Source organism: Eleutherodactylus coqui, chromosome 7, assembly GCF_035609145.1.
Source record: "Eleutherodactylus coqui strain aEleCoq1 chromosome 7, aEleCoq1.hap1, whole genome shotgun sequence".
Lineage (NCBI taxonomy): Eukaryota > Metazoa > Chordata > Amphibia > Anura > Eleutherodactylidae > Eleutherodactylus > Eleutherodactylus coqui.
Genome location: NC_089843.1, coordinates 193,673,051 through 193,694,620, shown reverse-complemented (window position 1 = coordinate 193,694,620; position 21,570 = coordinate 193,673,051). Strand labels below are relative to the sequence as shown.

General features: G+C 42.7%; 1 protein-coding gene across 2 annotated transcripts in view; it reads left to right on the top strand.

Annotated features, from left to right (window-relative positions):
* The first annotated feature begins 258 nt into the window (after positions 1-258).
* ACER1 (alkaline ceramidase 1) overlaps positions 259-21,570 on the top strand; it is a 54,809-nt gene continuing 33,497 nt past the window's right edge. The window contains exons 1-3 of one of the 2 annotated variants that reach the window (XM_066574179.1): positions 259-385; positions 11,911-12,015; positions 19,763-19,859. In XM_066574179.1, coding sequence (XP_066430276.1) covers positions 19,764-19,859 — 96 coding nt within the window. In that variant the 5' untranslated portion in view covers positions 259-385; positions 11,911-12,015; position 19,763. The remainder of the gene's footprint in view (positions 386-11,910; positions 12,016-19,762; positions 19,860-21,570) is intronic. The other variant, XM_066574180.1, reaches the window with a different exon arrangement.

Here is a 21,570-nt window from a genome sequence, read left to right as displayed (position 1 = left end):
TATTCAACCACACTCACATGAGTCTGTTATACACAAATAGATATGCTATCCGAATGGCATTGTTGCCCCTCAGCAATGGTACCGCGCTGTATGGTTTAATACATAGGACCTACAGCATATAGGCAATCTTCTTTATCAACGTGACACACAAAATCATCTCCAGCCACTGTTTTATGTGAAAGGCATAAGCCAGTATAACCTGTGACACAAAGGACAACATACATACCAAGCCTTTACTATCTCTGTCACACCCTTCAAACCTGCCATACAACCTGTTCCCTGTGTCACAACTCCGTTTCTCTTTACTTGACGCTCTCATACAGAAAGGTGGCATATTCTCCTGCCAACTGCCTTACTTCAAGCTGAAATTACCGCATAATTTAAGGTAAGTATGATTTCCAGAGCTCTCTTGGCCCTGAGACTGAAGATCAGCCAACTGTAAGTGTAGTTTGCCAATATGTAAGGGGAGGAATGAATGTAATCTTGGATGTTAGACACTGTCCTTAGGATCTGCTTGCAGACACATACTTATGAGAATCTTATTCTTTACTTATTGCACCTCCTGCTTGACTTATTGACAGGTTTACCAACCTGAAAAACTGTAAAATGTATTTTAGAAAAATCAGTTGTAATGTGATCTAACACTGCACAATTCTATCCACTATAGAGGATTGATAGGCAAAACAAAAAATACAAATATGCTACTTTCAGGCAGTTATGTAGGACCCGGGGGTTTGGGGGTCATTAGGAATGTCTATATAATTTACAGCACTTATATGCAGTTATATTCTTATACGTTCCTGGATATAAAAGTTTGAAATAGCTTTCTCATAAAAGAGGATCTGTTGCCAAGTTTCTACATAGAACTCCTAATATTACAGCAACATACTACAATTATGGCATCAGATGCAGTTGTGTGGGGTGTTTATGTCTGCATAGACTTATTTAGAAGCTACATGTTTCATCGCAGAGCATAGTTTTAATTTTTATTCTAAAAGATCAAAAACATGCATCCAAAGAAAAAAGCAGTACCGCAATGTGCAGAATAGCCTACTTGGCCAAGATATAACAGTAGAGTGCCAGAATGCCCCTGAGCTGTACTGTGCCTGCATACTGCCAACTAATGTGAGCGCACTACTATAGCGCCCCATCGCAGTAGTTACCACTCCTCATATACTGTGTGGGGACAAAGCCACAGGTCATTCTTGACCTTTTTCTATTTCTTCACTTAGTCTTAATCTTAGGTTGGTTTCAAATCTGCAGTGGAACCTCGGGTTGGAGGCTCTGCGCCACAAGATACCGGAAGAGGAAGCTTTTCCTTCTGGCTTAAAGCTGGGCAGCTGAGCGGAAACCGAACGGTCCCCATTATAGTCAATGGGGTCTGTTCAGTGCTGTTCGGCTGTGGACATTCCCCTTTCATGCTCCGCGAATAGAGCAGTAAAGCTGAACCCCAAGCGCAGGTGTGAAACCACCCTTAGCTCTACATTTAGGCCATGTTTACATTGCCGTATTTGCTTCAGGTTTTAGAAGCCAAAATCAAGAATGAAAACTACAGGAAGAAAATTTAATTAAAAAATGGGCATCTTTTCAGAACTTGGAACGAACTGGTTTAATCTCAGAAGTACTGATGTAAAATACTGACCAAAATCCTGCAGTGTGAAAGGGGCATTAGGCTGGTCCCACACATAGGGAGAATACACTAAGGGCTCCTGCCTACAGGCAGATCGCAGCATGCCCCATTTTTCTGAAGTTTCCGTGCAGACGGCTTCCATCGAAGTCAATGGAAGCCGTCCAACTTGCGGCCGGTTCGCAGTTGACATTGCAGAAAGGTTGCGGATTCTGCTTCATTGCTGGGCGATAATGCGAGAAAAGCAGTAGTTAAAAAAAAAAACTACGATGGTGAGCCGCATGCAGAATCCGGCTCTGCCATGTGCTGGAGGCTTAAAGGGGTTGCACTTTGTAATGTACATTGTGCATTAATTATGAGCCATACAGAAGTTATAAAAAGTTTTTCACTTACCTGCTCCGCTGCTGGCGTCCTCGTCTCCATGGTTGCCGTCTAATTTTCACCGTCTAAAATGGTCGAATGGCCAAATTAGACGCGCTTGCGCAGTCCGGGTCTTCTGGTTTTCTGAATGGGGCTCCGTGTAGCTCCGTGTAGCTCCGCCCCGTCACGTGCCGATTCCAGCCAATCAGGAGGCTGGAATCGGCAATGGACCGCACAGAAGAGCTGCGGTCCACGGAGGAAGAAGATCCCGGCGGCCATCTTCACCGGTAAGTATAGAAGTCACCGGAGCGCGGGGATTCAGGTAAGCGCTGAGCAGTTTTTTTTTTAAGTCCCTGCATCGGGGTTGTCTCGCGCCGAACGGGGGGGGGTTGAAAAAAAAAAAAACCCGTTTCGGCGCGGGACAACCCCTTTAAGGCTGATTTCACACGGTCAGGGAAATTGTGCGATTTTCCACTGATGCGAGAGTGAGACCCGCGCTTTTCAATGGTTTCCTTCACATTAGCAATTTTTCACTGATGCAATGTTGCGAGAAAATAAATTGTGGCACGCTCTATCTTTCTGCAATGTGAGATTTTGTATGTCCCATGTCTCCCTATGGAGCCTCCTTTTTTATTGCATCGCAACGCACTAACGTATGATTTTCATGCGATGTGATGCGTTTTTAACACTGGAAAGTCCTATTGAGTTTCGCGATTAACCCCTTAACGACCAGCCCATAGTGTTTTTACGTCCTCCCGAAGTGGGCTTTATTCTCTGAGGACGTAAAAACATGTGTCCTGCAGAGAATAAAGCCCCTCGGGCTGTGGACGTGACAGCTCCATGCTGTCGGTGTCCGCAGGTAGCTGACAGCATGGAGCTGTCATCCCGGGCTGTACGGACCCCCCCCCCCCCCCGGCATTGCGATCGGCACTATCCAATGGATAGCGCCGATCGCAAAAAAGTAAATAAAAGTTGAAAAAAAGTTACATATTCAGCTGCCCTGATGGATCGAATCCATCGGAGCAGCTGAAATTACTCACCCGGGTCGAGCACGCTGCTCCCCGCTCTCCCGATGCTCCACGCCCCGTAGCCGTCCTTCTGCGCATGTGCGCCAGGCGGCATTACGTCAGCCGCATGCGCAGAAGGCCCGGCGGCGCGGGAAATTTAAAATCTCCTGGCTCCCGGCTCCTGTAGGTAGCCGGGAGGCAGGAGATGTCAGCGGGGACCACGGTGAGTGGTCCCTGTTACCGCGATCACCGTTATACAATGGATAACGGAGATCGCGGAAAAGTGAAAAAAAGTTAAAAAAAAGAAAGGCTTCACCTCCCCTCATGGATCGGATCCATGAGGGAAGGTGAAAATACTCACCCCGCTTCCTCCATGTCCTCCGGCCAGTCTCCGGACCACCCGCTGGCTTCTGCGATGTGCCGATGTAGCGCGCATGCGCAGAAGGCCAGCGAGCCCGGCAAATTCAAAATCTCCCTGCACCCGGCTGTCACAGATAGCCAAGTGCAGGGAGATATGACTGGGGACCACTGTATGCGGTTTCCAGTCATGTGATCACCGTTATCCAAATAAAAACAAACAACGGTGTACTGCGCATGACCGCCTGTGTGAGTAGGCAGTTATGCGCAGTACATTACGCGGCCGTACGCAGGGTCACAGCCGGGCTCACAGCTGGAATCCGCTGCAGGCCTCCGCAAGCAGATTCCACCTACGGCCGTGTGATCCCAGCGTTATTCAGACCGCTACCTGTAATCCGTAATTTACAAGAAGCCCCGGGAACGCTCGCCTTCATGCAGTTCCAGGAGCAGCTTGTTGAGCGCCTTCTGTGCGAGACCACCGCACCGCAGCAAGATTACAAAGCCTCACAGAGCGCCACTTTTTACACCCCATCCCCGCCGCTGAGGTTACGAGATACCCCCAAAAAGCGAGAGAGGGGGGGGATACCCGGTTTTCTTGCCTCATATGCAAAACCCAACCAGCCTCCGTAATTACCCCTGTCTTCGGACATAAAACGCAGTTTATATTATTACCTTTATCTAATATTTAGGGAATGCCAAAAAATGGGGGGTGGGGGGGATTGTTTTTAGGAAGTCAATTTTTTTCCCATATAAGTGTGCAATGGGGCCTGGAATTTATTCAGTTCTGCCCTGAAATCCAGCAGGCATTCCCTCCATTATGGGTCTAGCCATGTAAGTAGATTAGGGCCACAATGGGTATGTTTCTGAACACGGGACAAACGGGGGTATCCATTTTGGGGTGAAAGTCTTTATTCCTATGTACACTGTACAAAAAAAACAGTTTTTAAATTGACAAAATTGCCAAAAAATGAAAATCGTAATTTTTTCCTTCTGCTTTGCTTAGATTCATTCAAATACTGTGGGGTCAAAATACGCAGTACACCCCTAGATGAATTTTTTAAGGGGTCTAGTTCTCAAAATGGGGTCATTTCTGGGGGGTTTCTATCGTTTTGGCCACTCAATGGCTCTACAAGTGGGCAATGGGGCCTGGAATTTATTCCATTGTACCCTGAAATCCAACGGGTGCTCCTTCCATTATAGGCCTAGCCATTTTTTCTTTAAGTAGATTAGGCCACAATGGGTATGTTTCTGAACACAGGACAAATGGGGGTATCCATTTTGGGGTGAACGTCTTCATTCCTATGTACACTGGACAAAAAAAACTGTTTTTAAATTGACACAATTGCCAAAAAAATGAAAATCCTAATTTTTTCCTTCTGCTTGGCTTAGATTCATTCAAAGACTGTGAAGTCAAAAAAGTAATCGTACCCCTAGATAAATTCGTTAAGGGGTCTACTTTTCAAAATGGGGTCACTTGTGGGCGTTCTCCATCGTTTTGGTCACTCAATGGCTCTACAAGTGGGCAATGGGGACTAAATCTCCTTCAAGCAAAATTTCTGTTCCGAAAGCCACTGGTTGCTCCTTTCATTTTGGGCCACATTGTGCATACAGACGTAATACTAGGACCACAATGGGTATGTTTCTGAGCATAGGGCTAACAGGGGTACCCATTTTGGGGTGCAAGTCTTCATTTATATAAGTGTTGTACAAAAAAAACTGCTTTTGAAATGACAGAATTACCAAAAAAATGAAAACCGTTATTTTTTTCCTTCGGCTTGGCTTAGATTCATTCAAAAACTGTGAAGTCAAAAAAGTCATCGTACCCCTAGATAAATTCGTTAAGGGGTCTACATTTCAAAATGGGGTCACTTGTGGGGGTTCTCCATTGTTTTGGTCACTCAATGGCTCTACAAGTGTGCAATAGGGCCTAAATCTTCTTCAAGCAAAATTTCTGTTCCGAAAGCCACCGGTTGCTCCTTTCATTTTGGGCCCCATTGTGCATCCAGACATAAGATTAGGGACACAATGGGTATGTTTCTGAGCACAGGACAAACAGGGGTACCCATTTTGGGGTGCAAGTCTTCATTCATATATATGCTGTACAAAAAAACTGCTTTTAAAAAGACAGAATTGCCAAAAAAATGAAAACCGTTATTTTTTTCCTTCGGCTTGGCTTAGATTCATTCAAAAACTGTGAAGTCAAAAAAGTCATCGTACCCCTAGATAAATTCGTTAAGGGGTCTACATTTCAAAATGGGGTCACTTGTGGGGGTTCTCCATTGTTTTGGTCACTCAATGGCTCTACAAGTGTGCAATAGGGCCTAAATCTTCTTCAAGCAAAATTTCTGTTCCGAAAGCCACCGGTTGCTCCTTTCATTTTGGGCCCCATTGTGCATCCAGACATAAGATTAGGGCCACAATGGGTATGTTTCTGAGCACAGGACAAACAGGGGTACCCATTTTGGGGTGCAAGTCTTCATTCATATATATGCTGTACAAAAAAACTGCTTTTAAAAAGACAGAATTGCCAAAAAAATGAAAATCGTCATTTTTTTCCCTTCGGCTTGGCTTAGATTCATTCAAAAACTGTGAAGTCAAAAAAGTCATCGTACCCCTAGATAAATTCGTTAAGGGGTCTACTTTTCAAAATGGGGTCATTTGTGGGCGTTCTCCGTCGTTTTGGTCACTCAATGGTTCTACAAGTGTGCAATAGTGCCTAAATCTCCTTCAAGCAAAATCTCTGTTCCAAAAGCCACCGGTTGCTCCTTTCATTATGGGCCCCATTGTGCATACAGACGTAATACTAGGGCCACAATGGGTATGTTTCTGAGCACGAGACAAACAGGCTTATCCATTCTGGGGTGCAAATCCTCATTTTCATGTGTACTATAGAAAAAAATCCTGTCTTTAAAATGACATATTTGCCAAAATATGAAATTTTAGTTTTTCTCTTCTAAATTGCATTGACTCCTAAAAAAAACTGTGGGGTTAAAATACTCCTGACACCCCTCAGTGAATACGTTAAGGGGTGTAGTTTTTAAAATGGGGTCATTTGTGGGGGTATCTATCATTTTGACTCCTATGAACCTTTCCAATCTTGGCTTGGTGTAGGAAAGCAAAGTGTTCCTCAAAATGCTGAAAAGTAATGTTAAATTTGTACGTCTCCTAAATGGTTAAAAAAAACGAAAGTTTTTCCAATGTGCACCCAAAATAAAGTAAACAGATGGAAATATATATCTTAGCAAAAATTTCTATATTATGTTTGCACATATTTGAGATATTGCAGTTGGAAATGTGAAAAAATGACGATTTTTTTCAAAATTTTCCCAATTTTGGCGCTTTTAATAAATAAACACAAATTCTATCGGTCTTTTTTTTCCGCCTAAATGAAGTACAACATGTGGCGAAAAAACATCGTCAGAATCACTTGGATATGCAAAACCTTTCTGGTGTTTTTCCATGCTAAATTGACACGTGTCAGATTTGCAAAATTTGGCCTGGTCATTAAGGCGCAAACAGGCTTGGTCACTAAGGGGTTAAAAAATCACACGATTTTATCGCGGGCAGCAGGTCATGCAAATCACATGACCATTACGATAAAATTGAGTGTACAAAACTGCAATATAGCCACAATATTTTTGCGGTAATATCACCCTCGCCTGTGTAAAAGAGGCCTCATACCAGCATTATATATGCAGGTGTAAATTCAGAGTGCACTGGAGTCCCTTAAGGGCTCCTTCACACTGGCAATCGCGATATCACTGAGAGAAAATCGTGGCAAAATTGCAACTTTTTTGCCACGATTTTGGAGCGTCAGCTCTGCTTTTTCTTGCAAAACCATCACTGCCAGTTACAGTTTTCTTGTGAGAAAGACAATAGGAGCTTCTAATGTTAAAAATGCATCACACGAAAATCACAAGTTCGGTCTTGGCGATGCGATAAAAAGGAGGCTCCATAGGGAAACATGCGAGATAAAAAAAATCACACATCGCAGAAAGATAGGGCATGCCGCGATTCTTTTTATTACCGCAGGCGAGTGTGACTTTGGTCAGATCCGTATTTGTTCAATTTTTGTGTTAGAATGTGCCATTAGTGTCATTCAGTGCATAAAAAAGCTGGCCCAATTGTTGTAACTTAAAACTCCCATTGAAGTCGATGGGTGCATGAAAAGAAATGGAGCGCACATGCACGCCATGTTAGTGCATTCCATTTTCTATAACGCATTTATTGACGTAAATGGGGGATTCTTGACCGAGAATCGCACCAAAAGAGGACATGTAGCTTTTTTTTTCTCACTTGGACCTTTGGTTAGTGAAAACAATTGCGCATGTGAATATTAACTTTTATGGATCCGAGTTCTCTCAGAGTTTTCTCCAAGTTCTGTCAGTTTCAAACAGCTAAAGTAGTCGGTGTGACTAAGCCCAAAGGCCTGCGTCACACAAGTGTTTTTGCACATAAAGTATGCAGAAAATAGAACCCTTTGATTTAACGGGCTCGTACGCATGCGTATTTAGTGTGCACAATTCAGTCACGCAACTAAATACGAAGCCTGCACTATTTTCCTGCGTTTTGGTGCTGGGAAAGAACACATCTTGAGCTCATTACGCTAATTGGCTGAAAGCATTGTTGCGTGTTTTTTTGCACGTGCAGTTGTGCACACAAAGAGTACAGTAAAAACTGTCAATCCGCACGCAAAAACGCAATGCCTATTCAGTAAAGCTGCGCAAACGCACATTCGCTTGTGTGAGGCGCATTCTCTTGGGTCCATGCCGGTTTTTGGAAGTGACAGCATGCTGGTTTTTTTCTCATCGGACGCTTTGTAGGAAAAAAGGGCACAAAGAAGCATGAAGTTCATGGAGTTTTTTTACCAGCTAGTGAAAACGTTGGAAAGCGCTGTGCGTGAAGGAAGCCCAGGAGGTTTTGATCCAGTCTTCTTAGCCAAAACCAAATTAAAAAGGAATGGGAAATACGTACTTCCACTTCGCCTGCGTATGTTTATTTGTAGATTTCTTCCCCTAAACAACACAGTTTTTTCCAGTCCGCCATCACAAGAGCAGATAAAAACTTTATAATATTTATGAAAGAACGGATGGCAATAAAATGCCTCTTTGAGGCCGTATTCACACATATTCTCGCACAAAACTCGCATGTGACTTGTGGGAAAACTCACAATATTTGGAGTGGTTGTATTTACATAGGTAATGTATAAAAATGGCGGCATGCCCATTATGTTCTGTGGGAGAAATAAAATCACGTTGCACTCACAAGAGGCGGGGCGATTTGTTTTATAGTCATTATTGAAACAATGTGTGATTTTAACACATGTGAAGATCGCATGTATCACAATGTGTACCTAACTGGTTCTGTCCGCTCTGCTGCACTTCTCCTTCTGAAGCTCTGGCACACTTGTCTGCAGTCTTCAGCCAGCGCTTTCTAATCAGGGGGTTCAAAAATGCCACCTCCAGGAAGCGCTGGCTCTGATTGGTTCTGCAGCTCAGCCAATCACTGCAGCGCTCAATAAACTAATCACAGCCATTCCATGTGATGGCTGTTATAATTGACTCATTGAGTGCTACAATGATTGGCTGAGCCGTAGTGCTCCAGAACCAATTAGAGTCAGCGCTTCCTGGAGGCTGGATTTTTGAACCCCTGACCAGGAAGTGCCTGCTAAAGATTACAAACAAGTGTGCCAGAGCTTCAGAGGGGAAGTGCGGCGGAGCAGACAGCACCTGTAAGATGATGTATTGTTTTTTCTGTTTGTTTTAAATCCAGCTGGGGCTTATTTTTGGGGAACAAGTTGTAAAAGTTGCATTGCACTGCATGAAAAACGTGTTTTTGTGCGATGCGATGCAACACATAGGAAGGATGCATAGGGAAGCACGGGCTACAAAACATAGCAAATTGAGGCAATATTCAGCATGCAGCAATATTTTTTTCTCGCAATGTAGCAGCCTACAAAACATCGCTAATGTGCAGGAACCCATTGGAAAACATGGGCTTGATATACATGCAACTTATAGCACTGTCGCATCACGAGAAAATCACGTGATTTTGTCGCCTGAGTGAAAGTGACCTAATAAATGGATGAAATAAGAAAAAAATGTCATAATGGCCCAGACAGTGAAAATATTTTGTTATTTATCACACACGGTGAACACAAGAATGGCTATTTGTCTTTTGTTAGCCTCCCAAAAAACACAATGAAAAACCATCCAAAAGTCACATCTACCTCAAAATTAACAGTATAAATCTCCTTGCAAAAAACAAGCCCTTACAGAGCTCCAATGCCAGAAAACTAAAAATGTTCTGAATCTTAGAATGCTTGATCCTTAAAGCAAAAACTAGGTTCATAACTAAGGGGTTAAGGCAAAGGCGTAACTTGACATTTCTGGGCCCCAATGCAAAACCTGTAACAGGGCCCCCAACTATAATGCTTTATTCATAGTACTGGGCTCTCTATGTGGAGAAGAGAGGCCTTATGGGCCCCCTAAGGCTCCTGAGCCCGGGTGCAACAGCATCCACTGCATCCCCAATTGTTGCGCCCCTGGAATCGTTAAGGTACTTTTCCATGGGGGTGATTATTGCCCATATTTTCGCTGGAAACAATGAATTTGTGACATAATCACCCCATGTACACACAGTCACCGAAAAGGCGAGAAAAAGTTCAACTGTTGGAGTCACTTGGTTTTTACCAGTCCGAGTAAACAGGAGCCGCTCAATGTTTGAGCAACTCCTGTTTACTGTAAATGGCGGCTGAAACAATCCCTGGCCCACTTGCGTCCATTCACTTGAATGACTATTGCTTCTGTGTAAACACAGGAGCAACATTCAGGTGGTACTTCAAGGGACGGCTGTTGGGTACCTATGCGTCCAACTGTCATCTCATGTTAAGGGACCTTTAGGCTGATGTCACGCAGTCTTTTTTGCATCTTCTAATTTGACTCTAGCATTTTTGTTGTCTTTTTTACAGCAAAAAACACCACTTCCAGATGCCATTCCCTTCCAGATAGGGAATTATAGTTAATGAACTTAGAAACTGTGTGTTTTCTGTGCCTTCTTTCTCACTTTTTGTGCCTTTTTTATCCATTATGTTATTTTCAAAATGGCTGTGTAGTGACCCAGAGTTAGGGTCCCTCCATCATTTGAAAGCCTGTTTGTCTTTAAGTGAGTGTCAATCTTGTGTAAGTCTGTTTGTCTCCCTATCCTATTACTGTGATGTGATTGGTAGTTTGGGAATTGGGGGAGGAGTTGAGTGAGAGAGATGAAGAAGAAGAGTAGTTGGTGGTCGAAGGAGGTGCGTACAGGAGAGACGGGCTGATGCTCCTGCCAGGGCTAAGCTGCAGTTATGTCTCTGCTGTTAGAAAGCTTGTCTCCTCCGGGGACGGAAGTACAGTAGGTGCTGTCTAGGAGTTGGTGTGTGAGTGCAAGTATCGCATGTGCCCCCGCTGAACTGCATCCAAAGGGGAAGCGTAAAAACCCGTTACAGCTAATAGCTAAAGTAAGAGTGATTTGAAAGGCCGTATAGCACAAGAAAGTGTACTTCAGATAACAGAGACTGAGGATGTGTGTGCTTTTGGAAAAATAACTTTCTGTTGTCAAGTGTGTCTGAAGAGGTAGAGCTCAAAAATCTGTTCAGAAGTATGTATCTTCATGTTGAGAAATACAAGTAATTTGCCTGTATTGGAAAATCAAAGTTGGATCATGAGTAAAAAGAAACCCCGTGTCTCCGGTTTTGAAAAATCCTTTGTGTTTGTGAATTCATTTATTCATTGTGAGTAACTTATTGCTTATCTAGGGACACTGGTGTCACGACAATAATCTAAGACTGATCTGTGGTAATCAAGTCTGCTAAAATCTTATCTCCCTTGCTAGTAGCTGAGCTGGGCTATACTTCAGCTTTTGGGAAAGAGGATGGTAAAGTCACCGTGAACCACTGCTATCTTGTACCCTGCTGTCTCCCCGGCTGAAGGCCTGGTTCTCGGTTGCTGCAGCTGAATGCTGGTTTTTTTGTTCCCATGTTTTCCAATAGGCTTCTCTGCTGCCAAACATTTTTCCAGGTCTTGAGCAGAGATGTGGGGGTTTTGCTTTGGAAACTTGACCACTCTATGAATAATTCTATCAGCTTTTTCATCTCTGAAAAACTTCTATTGCTTAAAGGGAACCTATCACATAAGTACCATAAGCTAAGTTATGGTGCTCATATGCCAGAGAACATGGAGTCCAAGGGTATCCTTTTTATACTAACCTGGCTTTGGATTAATTCACTATTATCCCTGGAAGTTGGCGTTCAGACTGTGTGTGACTCTTCTCTATGGGAGTGTGCACATACTGACTGAAGAAAAGAGTCCTGCTGACAGACCAAGCCTGACTTCCAGGGGTGACGTTGAGGGAACAATGAGCCAACCCCAGACTCCACGTTATCTGTCCTATAAGCACCATAACTTTGTGTATGGTGCTTATTGGACATGACAGGTTCCCTTTAGTTACATTTTAAAATTGCAAGCAGGGAATGATTATCTAATCCTAGGCATATCATGCTTCAGTTGTCGTTCTTTTCAGATCCACAGTCAGCTATTCAGAGGAACCCATGGCTGTTGAGTGAACACCCGGCATTTCAAGAGGTTTGGGGGTTCAAGGAATATATTAAAGGAAACCTGCCACTAGGTATGAGCACCATAAATTAAGTTACTCTTGTGTGGACTTCTGACATACACATGCAGCTTCTTGAGTGAGAATGCTCCTTTTTGGCATGACAGTGGGCAGAGCTTGCCTGCAGCGCTTTCATTTGCCCCACTTCCTGTAATGCGGATGGCTAGCAGTTAATTAAGCCCTAACTAATCACTAAATGTGTCCTCCATCTTGCATATGGGCAACAGTTTAGTTGGATGCCTACATCACATGACCTGGTCATATATAACATAGGCACAGTGTAACCAGAGGCCATTTTACAGTTGAGTACAGGACAGAGAAGCTGCATCATATTTACATGCCAATATTTTTACACGTGGTCTGTTTTTGAGGGCCAGATATTCTACGGAGGATAAATAACACATGATCTGCTGTTAGGGCCAGATATTCTACAGAGGATATATAACACATGGTCTGCTATTAGGGACAAATAATCTACAGAGGATATATAACACATGGTCTGCTGTTAGGGCCAGATATTCTACAGAGGATATATAACACATGGTCTCCTGTTAGGGCCAAATATTCTACAGAGGATATATAACACATGGTATGCTGTTAGGGACAGATATTCTACAGAGGATATATATATATAACACATGGTCTGCTGTTAGCGCCAGATATTCTACAGAGGATATATAACACATGGTCTGCTGTTAGGGCCAAATATTCTACAGAGGATATATAACACGTGGTCTGCTGTTAGGGACAGATTTTCTACATAGGATATATAACACATGGTCTGCTGTTAGGGCCAGATATTCTACAGAGAATATATATAACACATGGTCTGCTGTTAGGGACAATAATTCTACAGAGGATATATTGTTGCTGGTGTGAGAGCTTGTATACCAGCAGAATTGTATTGGAGGAGCAGAGAAGGAAGCTGCATCATGTTTATATTCCTATACGAAACGCGGTCTGTGCATCGGGAGAGGGCATATTTCTGCTGCTGTCAATGTGTATAACAACAAAGCAGACTGACTAACCTTTGGTGTGGGGAATATTGCATTTCTCTGTGGTCTCAGACGTTGTTCAAACTTGCCAGTCTGGCCACTATGAATTACTTGCAGGCCTTACACAGCTAGCATGGGGGGTTGAGAAATTCAATTACACTGCGCAAAACAGGAACAGTGCACAAATCTATAAGATATACTCTGTGCCCTTCTGTTCTCACATATCGGCCACTCAGGGATTGTGGCTTATTTAGTTTGCGGTCGTGTTTTGTATTTATATAAAACAAAAAGAAAACCAAATACACACCTACCCTGTTTCACCGAAAATAAGACAGTGTCTTATATTAATTTTTGCTCCCAAAGATGCGCTAGGTCTTATTTTCAGGGGATGTCTTATTTTTTCATAAAGAAGGATTCATATTTGTTGTTGAACAAAAAAAAAAGAACATTTCTTATATACTGTACAGTAGTTGTCATCACAAACCAGCATAACCAGACAAACTGAATTCTATCAAGAATTTCTTGTTCCTACCATTATTTCTATGTACACATTGGAGACTGTAATGATCAGCCCCTAAAGAATCAAAGTGACACACTAGTTGCCTGACTCACACACAAGGCCACCAAAAATAAGGGCTGTAAAGTACCTGGCTCCCACACACTGTCTGGAGACTGTAACGATCACCCACAGCAGTTCCTGGACCACTTGTACAGCAAGGACAGTATTGCAGCTTCCGACCACCAGGGGGAGCTCATCACAGTAGACTCACACAGCAGGGACAGAGCTAGGTCTTATTTTAGGGGGGGGTACTTCAGAAAACCTCCACTGGGTCTTATTTTCAAGGGATGTCTTATTTTCGGGGAAATGCGGTAGTTCAATTTTATGAAGGTCAGGCAATGCACATTGTCTGTGGACCTGCGGATGAGTCATCTGTCAGTTATCACACCCCCAGCGGTGCTGAACACCCTTCCTGATAGTACACTGGCAGCAGGGCATGCAAGCACTTCTATAGCATGTTGTGCAAGCTCTGGTCACCCAGAAGTCAAAGGGGCCAATGCAGAGGCGTAACTTGAAGCTCCCGGGCCCCAATGCAAAACCTGTAACAGGGCCCCCAACTATAATGCTTTATTCATAGTACTGGGCTCCCTATATGGAGAAGAGAGGCCTTATGGGCCCCCTGAGGCTCCTGGGCCCGGGAGCAACCCCATCCCCTGCATCCTCTATAGTTACGCCCCTGGGCCAACGCCATGTGCTAGTATATCCATGCAGGAGCTAGGACCATCATAGATAAGTGCTGGCTGTGACTGTCAGTCCTACCCTGTGCTTTTACTGCAGGTTGCATGTAAGCAGCTGAAAATACTATAGCACACCTCTCTTAGACTTTCCCTACCACAGGTGGTGGTGCTGCTGCAACATCTTCCTATTCATCCACCATTAGCAGCGGATGCATCCCTGTGGCCATGGGGAGATGCTCTACCTAAGCTGTTTAACAGGGTCATTCCATGTCAGTTCAACCAACGCTCCCAGTCGACCATCTCAGATTTCAATGAAACTTTGCACAAAGATAGAACCTGACCCTAAACTAAGATAGCCAGAATATTAGGCTTCAAAGTGCTTTGGTTCACGAGCTACAGGTCTTAATCTAGGGGGTTGTCATGTGATTACAGCGCGCAACCTGAAAAAAGTGGCGATTTCAATCTATTGCCAAGCCAGTTCCAATGACTCTAGAGCAATGAAACTTCACACACTAGGAGAACTTTTGGTGCTGAATCCAGCTAAGCTACTCAGACTGCCACTCTTATCATCATTCTGCCACCATTGCATGTCAAAGTAGCTGAAAAATTCTATCGCGCAAAATAAAACTCATATTTTAAGCAGTAATAACTCATAATCAATGCAATCCAACTCAGCTATGAATTTATCAATGTGTACTCCATAGAAATGTTTCTCATTATTCACATTATGGACCCAAAAGGATGCAAAGCTCTTACGATACAATGAGTCAAAAATGGCAAAAAAATGTTTTATGCAAATTTTTACCTTTTTTCAGAGGCAGACACTCAATGATATTCTGACCATCTTAAGCCAAAGCTTGTGGCTCACCTGAACTCGCCATGCAATTTTTGATCACATAAGTTTCTTGAGCACAAAAAGTTGTCTCATTCCAAAAATAATTTACCATCTCATGATTTCTGAACTGATTATACATCCATGCAAAACGTACACTTATTTTATTATTTGATTTCAAATTACATAGGACTTTCACAGACATTGATATTTTCCCATCTAGAAGGTCTGTCATTGTAATAAATAACTATAGTTTACAAGTGACTGATTGTGCACCAGCAAAGATGAAGTGAAAAATGAGCAGAAAGGAAGCGCAACTGCTGGATGCCATGTCAAGCTGTAGCATGCCGGCTGATCAACAGATCCTATGAAGCAGCTTAATGACAAAACGCAAAACAAAAATTTCCCATCTAGAAGGTCTGGGAACAAAATGAAAAACATCAAATCTTGTAGAGCAAAAAATTCTCTTTCAAATAGAGCAAAAATAAAAAAAATAAAAATGGAGTAAATTCCGATTTTTGCCTCTGAAAAAAGGTAAAAATTTGCATAAAACTGTTTTTTGCCATTTTTGACTCATTGTATCTTAAGAGCTATGCATCCTTTTGGGTCCATAATGTGAATAATGAGAAACATTTCTATGGGGTACACATTGATAAATTCATAGCTGAGTTGGATTGCATTGATTAGGAGTTATTACTGCTTAAAATATGAGTTTTATTTTGCGCAATAGAATTTTTCAGCTACTTTGACATGCAATGGTGGCAGAATGATGATAAGAGTGGCAGTCTGAGTAGCTTAGCTGGATTCAGCACCAAAAGTTCTCCTAGTGTGTGAAGTTTCATTGCTCTAGAGTCATTGGAACTGGCTTGGCAATAGATTGAAATCGCCACTTTTTTCAGGTTGCGCGCTGTAATCACATGACAACCCCCTAGATTAAGACCTGTAGCTCGTGAACCAAAGCACTTTGAAGCCTAATATTCTGGCTATCTTAGTTTAGGGTCAGGTTCTATCTTTGTGCAAAGTTTCATTGAAATCTGAGATGGTCGACTGGGAGCGTTGGTTGAACTGACATGGAATGACCCAACAGTCTGTCCTGATAGTGTTAAATTTGCAGGTCCCTCTCCACTTTCGTAAAGAGATATGTCATTTTGCCGTTGTAGCTGGTATCAAGGAGGGTGGCCACCAGGTAATGATCTGATGTTTTGATGTAGGCTATGTGACAGTCCTTCTGCAAGCACTGCAGCATAAAAGTAGTCATATACTTCAAAGTGCCTAAGGATGATGGCCCGCAATCCTCGGGGTCAGACCAAAGAATGTCCTTTGTCTGATTCCGCCATTCACATAGAACAGTTGGGGTTAGTGATGTATGGAAGAAACATTGCATAGCCCCCTTCCCTATCTCTTGAGCTATGACAACAATATGTCATTGTTCCTGAGGTCCTGTAGCATCTGTTCCAGCAGGCATCCAAAAGAGGTACTCATAATAATCAGTGTATCATCACGACTGACCATTTTGGTCACTTCCTCAAAGCACTCTAAAGCGGCACACACGTCTTTCATCTGCAGCCACTCCACAGGCATTAAGTGACCAACCTCCATGCTGTGACTACTAATGGCACAGATCATCTGGTACTCTGTGATCGCTCTCTGCTACTGACTTATGGCCCACTTACATGCAACGATTATCATTGTCTGCCCAGCTAAACACAATGACTTCTCGTTTACTCACGCCGCAGAAGACAATGGGTTTTTCTTCACAATAATTATAAACCTGCTGCCTAGAGATTCCCCACATAAACACTTGCCCATCTGAATAAATAACATATATAGTGTTTACTTTAGTTAACGAGGGAAACGGCGAGGATGTCAGACGATTATCTTTACATGTAAATACTCAACATTTGAAAGCAAAAAAATTGTTCATTCGTTCGTTTGTTAATTCAAATGACAATCATTGCGTGTAAATGAGCCTTTACCCTCTGCAACATTTGCAACATTGAATTATACCATGTAGGTACATCACTTATGTGACGGTTTGGTGGTAGATTGAACTGTCGCTGCACCTCCACCACATGAGAGTAGGCTGGGTGTGAATGCTGAAAGTCTCAACACAGCTTCCTAGCTTTTTCCAGCACCGGATGGAAACCTGGTTAGCAAGCGCTGCACTACCAGGTTCATCACAAGGACCAGGCAATGTACATGTGTAAGATTGCCAAGGCGAAGGACTGCTAGCAGGTTGGCCCCATTATCATGCATGACCTTGCCTGGCTACGGAGTCAGCCATGTGGCAGCCTGCGCCTGCAGAGCCGTCAGCAGTACTTGAGCCATGTAGCTGCATTCCCCTAGACAGATGGGTTTTAGGACAGCATTTTGGCGTTTACGACATAAACTGCTCCATGGAGGTCGGATTTTGTCACATACGGATATCTGTGCCGATGTGGATGGTGTTGAAAGCTGGAATGAAGAGGTGGAGGAGGAGGGGTGAGGAGGGGCACAAGCAAGAATGAATGTCCCACAACTCTTGGGGGTACAATGAAACGTGGACCACCTCTTTCGGCTTCCTGTCCCACCTGCAGGACATTGCCCCAGTGCTGGTCAGGATGTTGTTGAGGATATGTAATACCTTGTGCCATACCTGTTGGATCATGTGTCTGTGGTCAAGTGCACTACTGATGGTTTCTTTAATGCCAGGGACACATTATCACATAGTAGTACTTGTGACAGCATAAATATACACTCTGCAAAATATCACTCACAATGTACAGACCACGTTTTGTATAAGCATATAAACGAGATGCAGGTTATCTCTTTGGTCCCTTCTATATAACCCCATTCAGTGACAAACATATTTTCTGCGTTACTGACCAATCGATTGTCATCGTTGCATTACGAGAGCTGTGACTTGTTAACATAGTCGTATGAGGGCTTGTTTTTTGGGTGGACAAATTGCATTTTTTGGCATATATTGTATTATATAACTTTTATTACATTTTTGGGGGGAGAGATTAAAAGACCTCACAGAAATTCCTCTATTGCTTCCGGGTTTTGTTCTTGCTGCGTTCACGATTCGGTAAAAATATCATGCTAACTTTCTTATCTGGATCAGCACGATTACTGCAATACCAATGTATGGAGATTTCTTTATTGTTTACTACTTTTGCAGAATAAAATCACATTTTTAAAGAAAAATACTTGAATCTGCATTGCCACATTCTAAGATCGATTGTTATTTTTCTGATGACAGAGCTGTAGGAGGGCTTGTTTTTTGCGGGAAGAGATGTAGTTTTCATTGGTACCATTTTGGGGTACATGTGACTTTTGGGTGGTTTTTATTGTGTTATTTGGGATGTGAAGAAAAGAAAAATAGCAATTTTGGTGTTGGTTTTTAAAATTATTTTTACGGCGTTCACCCTGTGCGATAAATAACAAAATATTGTCATTATCTGGGTCATTACAAATTCAGTAATACCTATTTTTTGCTGCTTTTCAAAAATTTTATTTTATTTTTATCCATTGAAAAAGCGTTTTTATAAGGAAAAATGCATATTTTCTTTAAACTGGATTTTTAAAAACTTTTAATCAAACTTTATTAAACTTTTTTAGGCTATTTTTTAGTCCCCCGGGGAGACTTGAAGTTACAATAGTTCAATCGCTAGGATAGTACACTCCATTACTTATGTAGTGCATTCTACTAAGCCTAAGAAAGCAGCCTATCAGACTCTGCAGGAGGCGGGGCCTAATAGGCAGAGTTACATAGCAGATATGAAGGCTTTTGTCTGGCTTCCATCTACCATGGGAACCTAGTGTTGCCTTACAATCGCACTGCAGTATACCGATGGGTGACAAAAATAGCCCCCTCTACCTGTCATCTGCTTAAATGTTGTAGTTGTTATTGATTGTGGCATGTAAGGGGTTAAACTGCCAGGATCTGAGGTTTCTCTGCATCTGGCAGTTAGAGCAGGAGCCTGGCTGTCAGTAGTCAGGCAAGCCACTGCCTTAAAAAGATTTACATGCAGGTTAAAAGCCCATTAGTGAGGGCAGTAAAAAGGCGTATTGGCAGTCAATAAGGGGTTAACTTCTATGCTGTTTTGCAAGCTTTCACACCAGCTGCAGTATATCCTCTGCAGAATACCTCCCCCTAAAAGCAAGCCAAGTTTTATATAGGCATATAAATGTAATGTTACATATGGCTAGGTCATGTGATGCAAGCATTCATTGAAACTGCTACCGGAGGCCATTTGGTGACATCATCAAGGTGCCCTGGCTGCACTTTGACCTCTGTAGCAGGCATATGGGGAAATGCGATTTTCTAGCAATTTTAGGTAAAAATCAGGTCGGACGTTTTCGATCTGATTTGGTGAAAATCTGGAAGATTTTGCCACCCAACCGATCAAGTCAAGCAGCACTTGACTAATGAGCATCCCTGAGCTTATCGAACTTCCCTGTCATGAAACTAATGTACTACCTTCATGAACTCTATATAGAACAACTGCTGCTTGACAAAATAAGAATAATTTGTAGTGTAAACCAGCTGATTAGAAGTTGTGCATTTACCAGAAGAGGACGGAATGCAGGACTCTGCTACACTCTGGACTACATATTCTTGTACTGAAACACATTTGATGAATTTCATGATTATGCCTATTTGTTAGCACTTTGCAATAAACGATGGTAGTAATTTATTGTCTTTTCACTTCAGCATGCCTCCAAGTATATTCGCAAGGCATAGTTCAGAGATTGACTGGTGTGAAGCAAATTACTTGCATTCAGAATATGTCGCAGAATACTATAACACGGTAAGTTCGTTAAAGCTGCATGCAGATTGTTTGCTCTCTCATCCATCTTTAAAGTGACTGTCATGTTGTGAGCTTTAACATTGCATGTTAGGATTACATATAAGTGCTGCTTATACCTCACTGCTTACTCCTTTGCTAGTTTTTAGCTTATCTCCATTATGACTGAGCTGCGATCTGTTTAATGATTGTTCGGCACTCTGCGCAGACCGGATACAACAACTTGTGACAATTGCTTAACAGAACTCGGCACTCAAAAAGTGATGCTCAAATGGATTGCAATTTAAACGTCAAATGCCATTTCAGTCTGATCCCAGACTCTCCTCAAACAGTGAAGAAAATTAGATTATTAGGTGGCTGCAATACTCTTTCTCTCATCTTTCTGTGCCCATGGACCTCAGTGCTACAGATCTTTATCAATCCCCTTTGCGCCCCAACCTGTACAGACAAATCTCGTTCTCCATCCTGTATTTCACAATCTAAGATATCAACATTAACTTTTACAAAAAACGATTATTGTTCAAATAATCGTTGAATTGTGCAAAAATGAAGTTTAACCATTAAGCATAAACTAACTAAATTGAATGATGAAGGATAACACTGTGTTACAAGGATATATTTTCCTGTGTAAGGCCGGGTTCACATGAACTGGTCGCATTCCGCTTGCAGATATCCGCAGTGGAAGACTTGTGAGTGATCGAGGAAAGGAATTGTGAATGGTCACATATGCATGCAGTTTTCCGCACGGTGTGGCGATCCGGAACAGGCCCAGGAGTGGGAGCAGCAGAGAAGAATAAGGTAGTCCCAGTGGCACTGCTGCTCCTCTCCAAATGGAAAACGTGGCCTGGCACAGTATTCCACAGTGGTAATTTGACAGTTCTTATTGCGTGCTGCACTCGGGGTCGGGCAGGGTAAGATGATGAAACCCAGTGGGGCGCTACCCATAGAGTCGCATACAGGAAGATTTTGTTTTGTCGTGTATGGCTAGGGACTTGTTCCGAACAAAATAATAATTACAAAAAGTGGAGAAATAAATATAAAGGAGTTGAACCTCTATTTCCCTGAAGCACGTAGTGTGGTACCTCAGTGCAGGTGTTAAGTTGGTGGAAAGTGACTCCAGGACTCCGGTTGTGAAGTACACCAAAAACAGATTTATTCTCCAAGTTCAGATTGACTTGCTTCATACAGTTTGCATTAGATGACTTTGCAATGAACAGTTACATTTGCAGACATAAATCACTTCTGCTCTTTTTGCAGAGGATTGGTACATGAAACTAAATTTGTACACTTTGTTTTTCCTTCCAGCTTTTCTTCCTGGCTGTGCCTATGTATGACTGACTTTGTTTCTTTTTTTCTTTTCATTGACTTAGACCTCCTTCTTTGCTTTTCTCTTTGATGTTCTCAACTAAACAGTTCTTGCTCTTGAGTACTCACATTTTAGATGTTATTCCTACCCACCACACTGGCTGCTCTGCAATGACCTAGCAGAGGCTTACTCTTTGTTCCTCCCTAGTTTCTCTTAGGCCTTCACTCTCACTTGGGCCTAGAAGACTGACTCTAGCTCTACCCCCTCTGCAGCGGGCGAGGAGCCGGCCTAAAGTCGAGGAGATGGCGGGGATTAAGATGTCACTTGTCACGGTGGCTCTACCATCTCCTTCCTCGTAAGGGAAGAACTATACCCTTCCAGGCCACCGCGAGGGGGGGAACCTCAAGA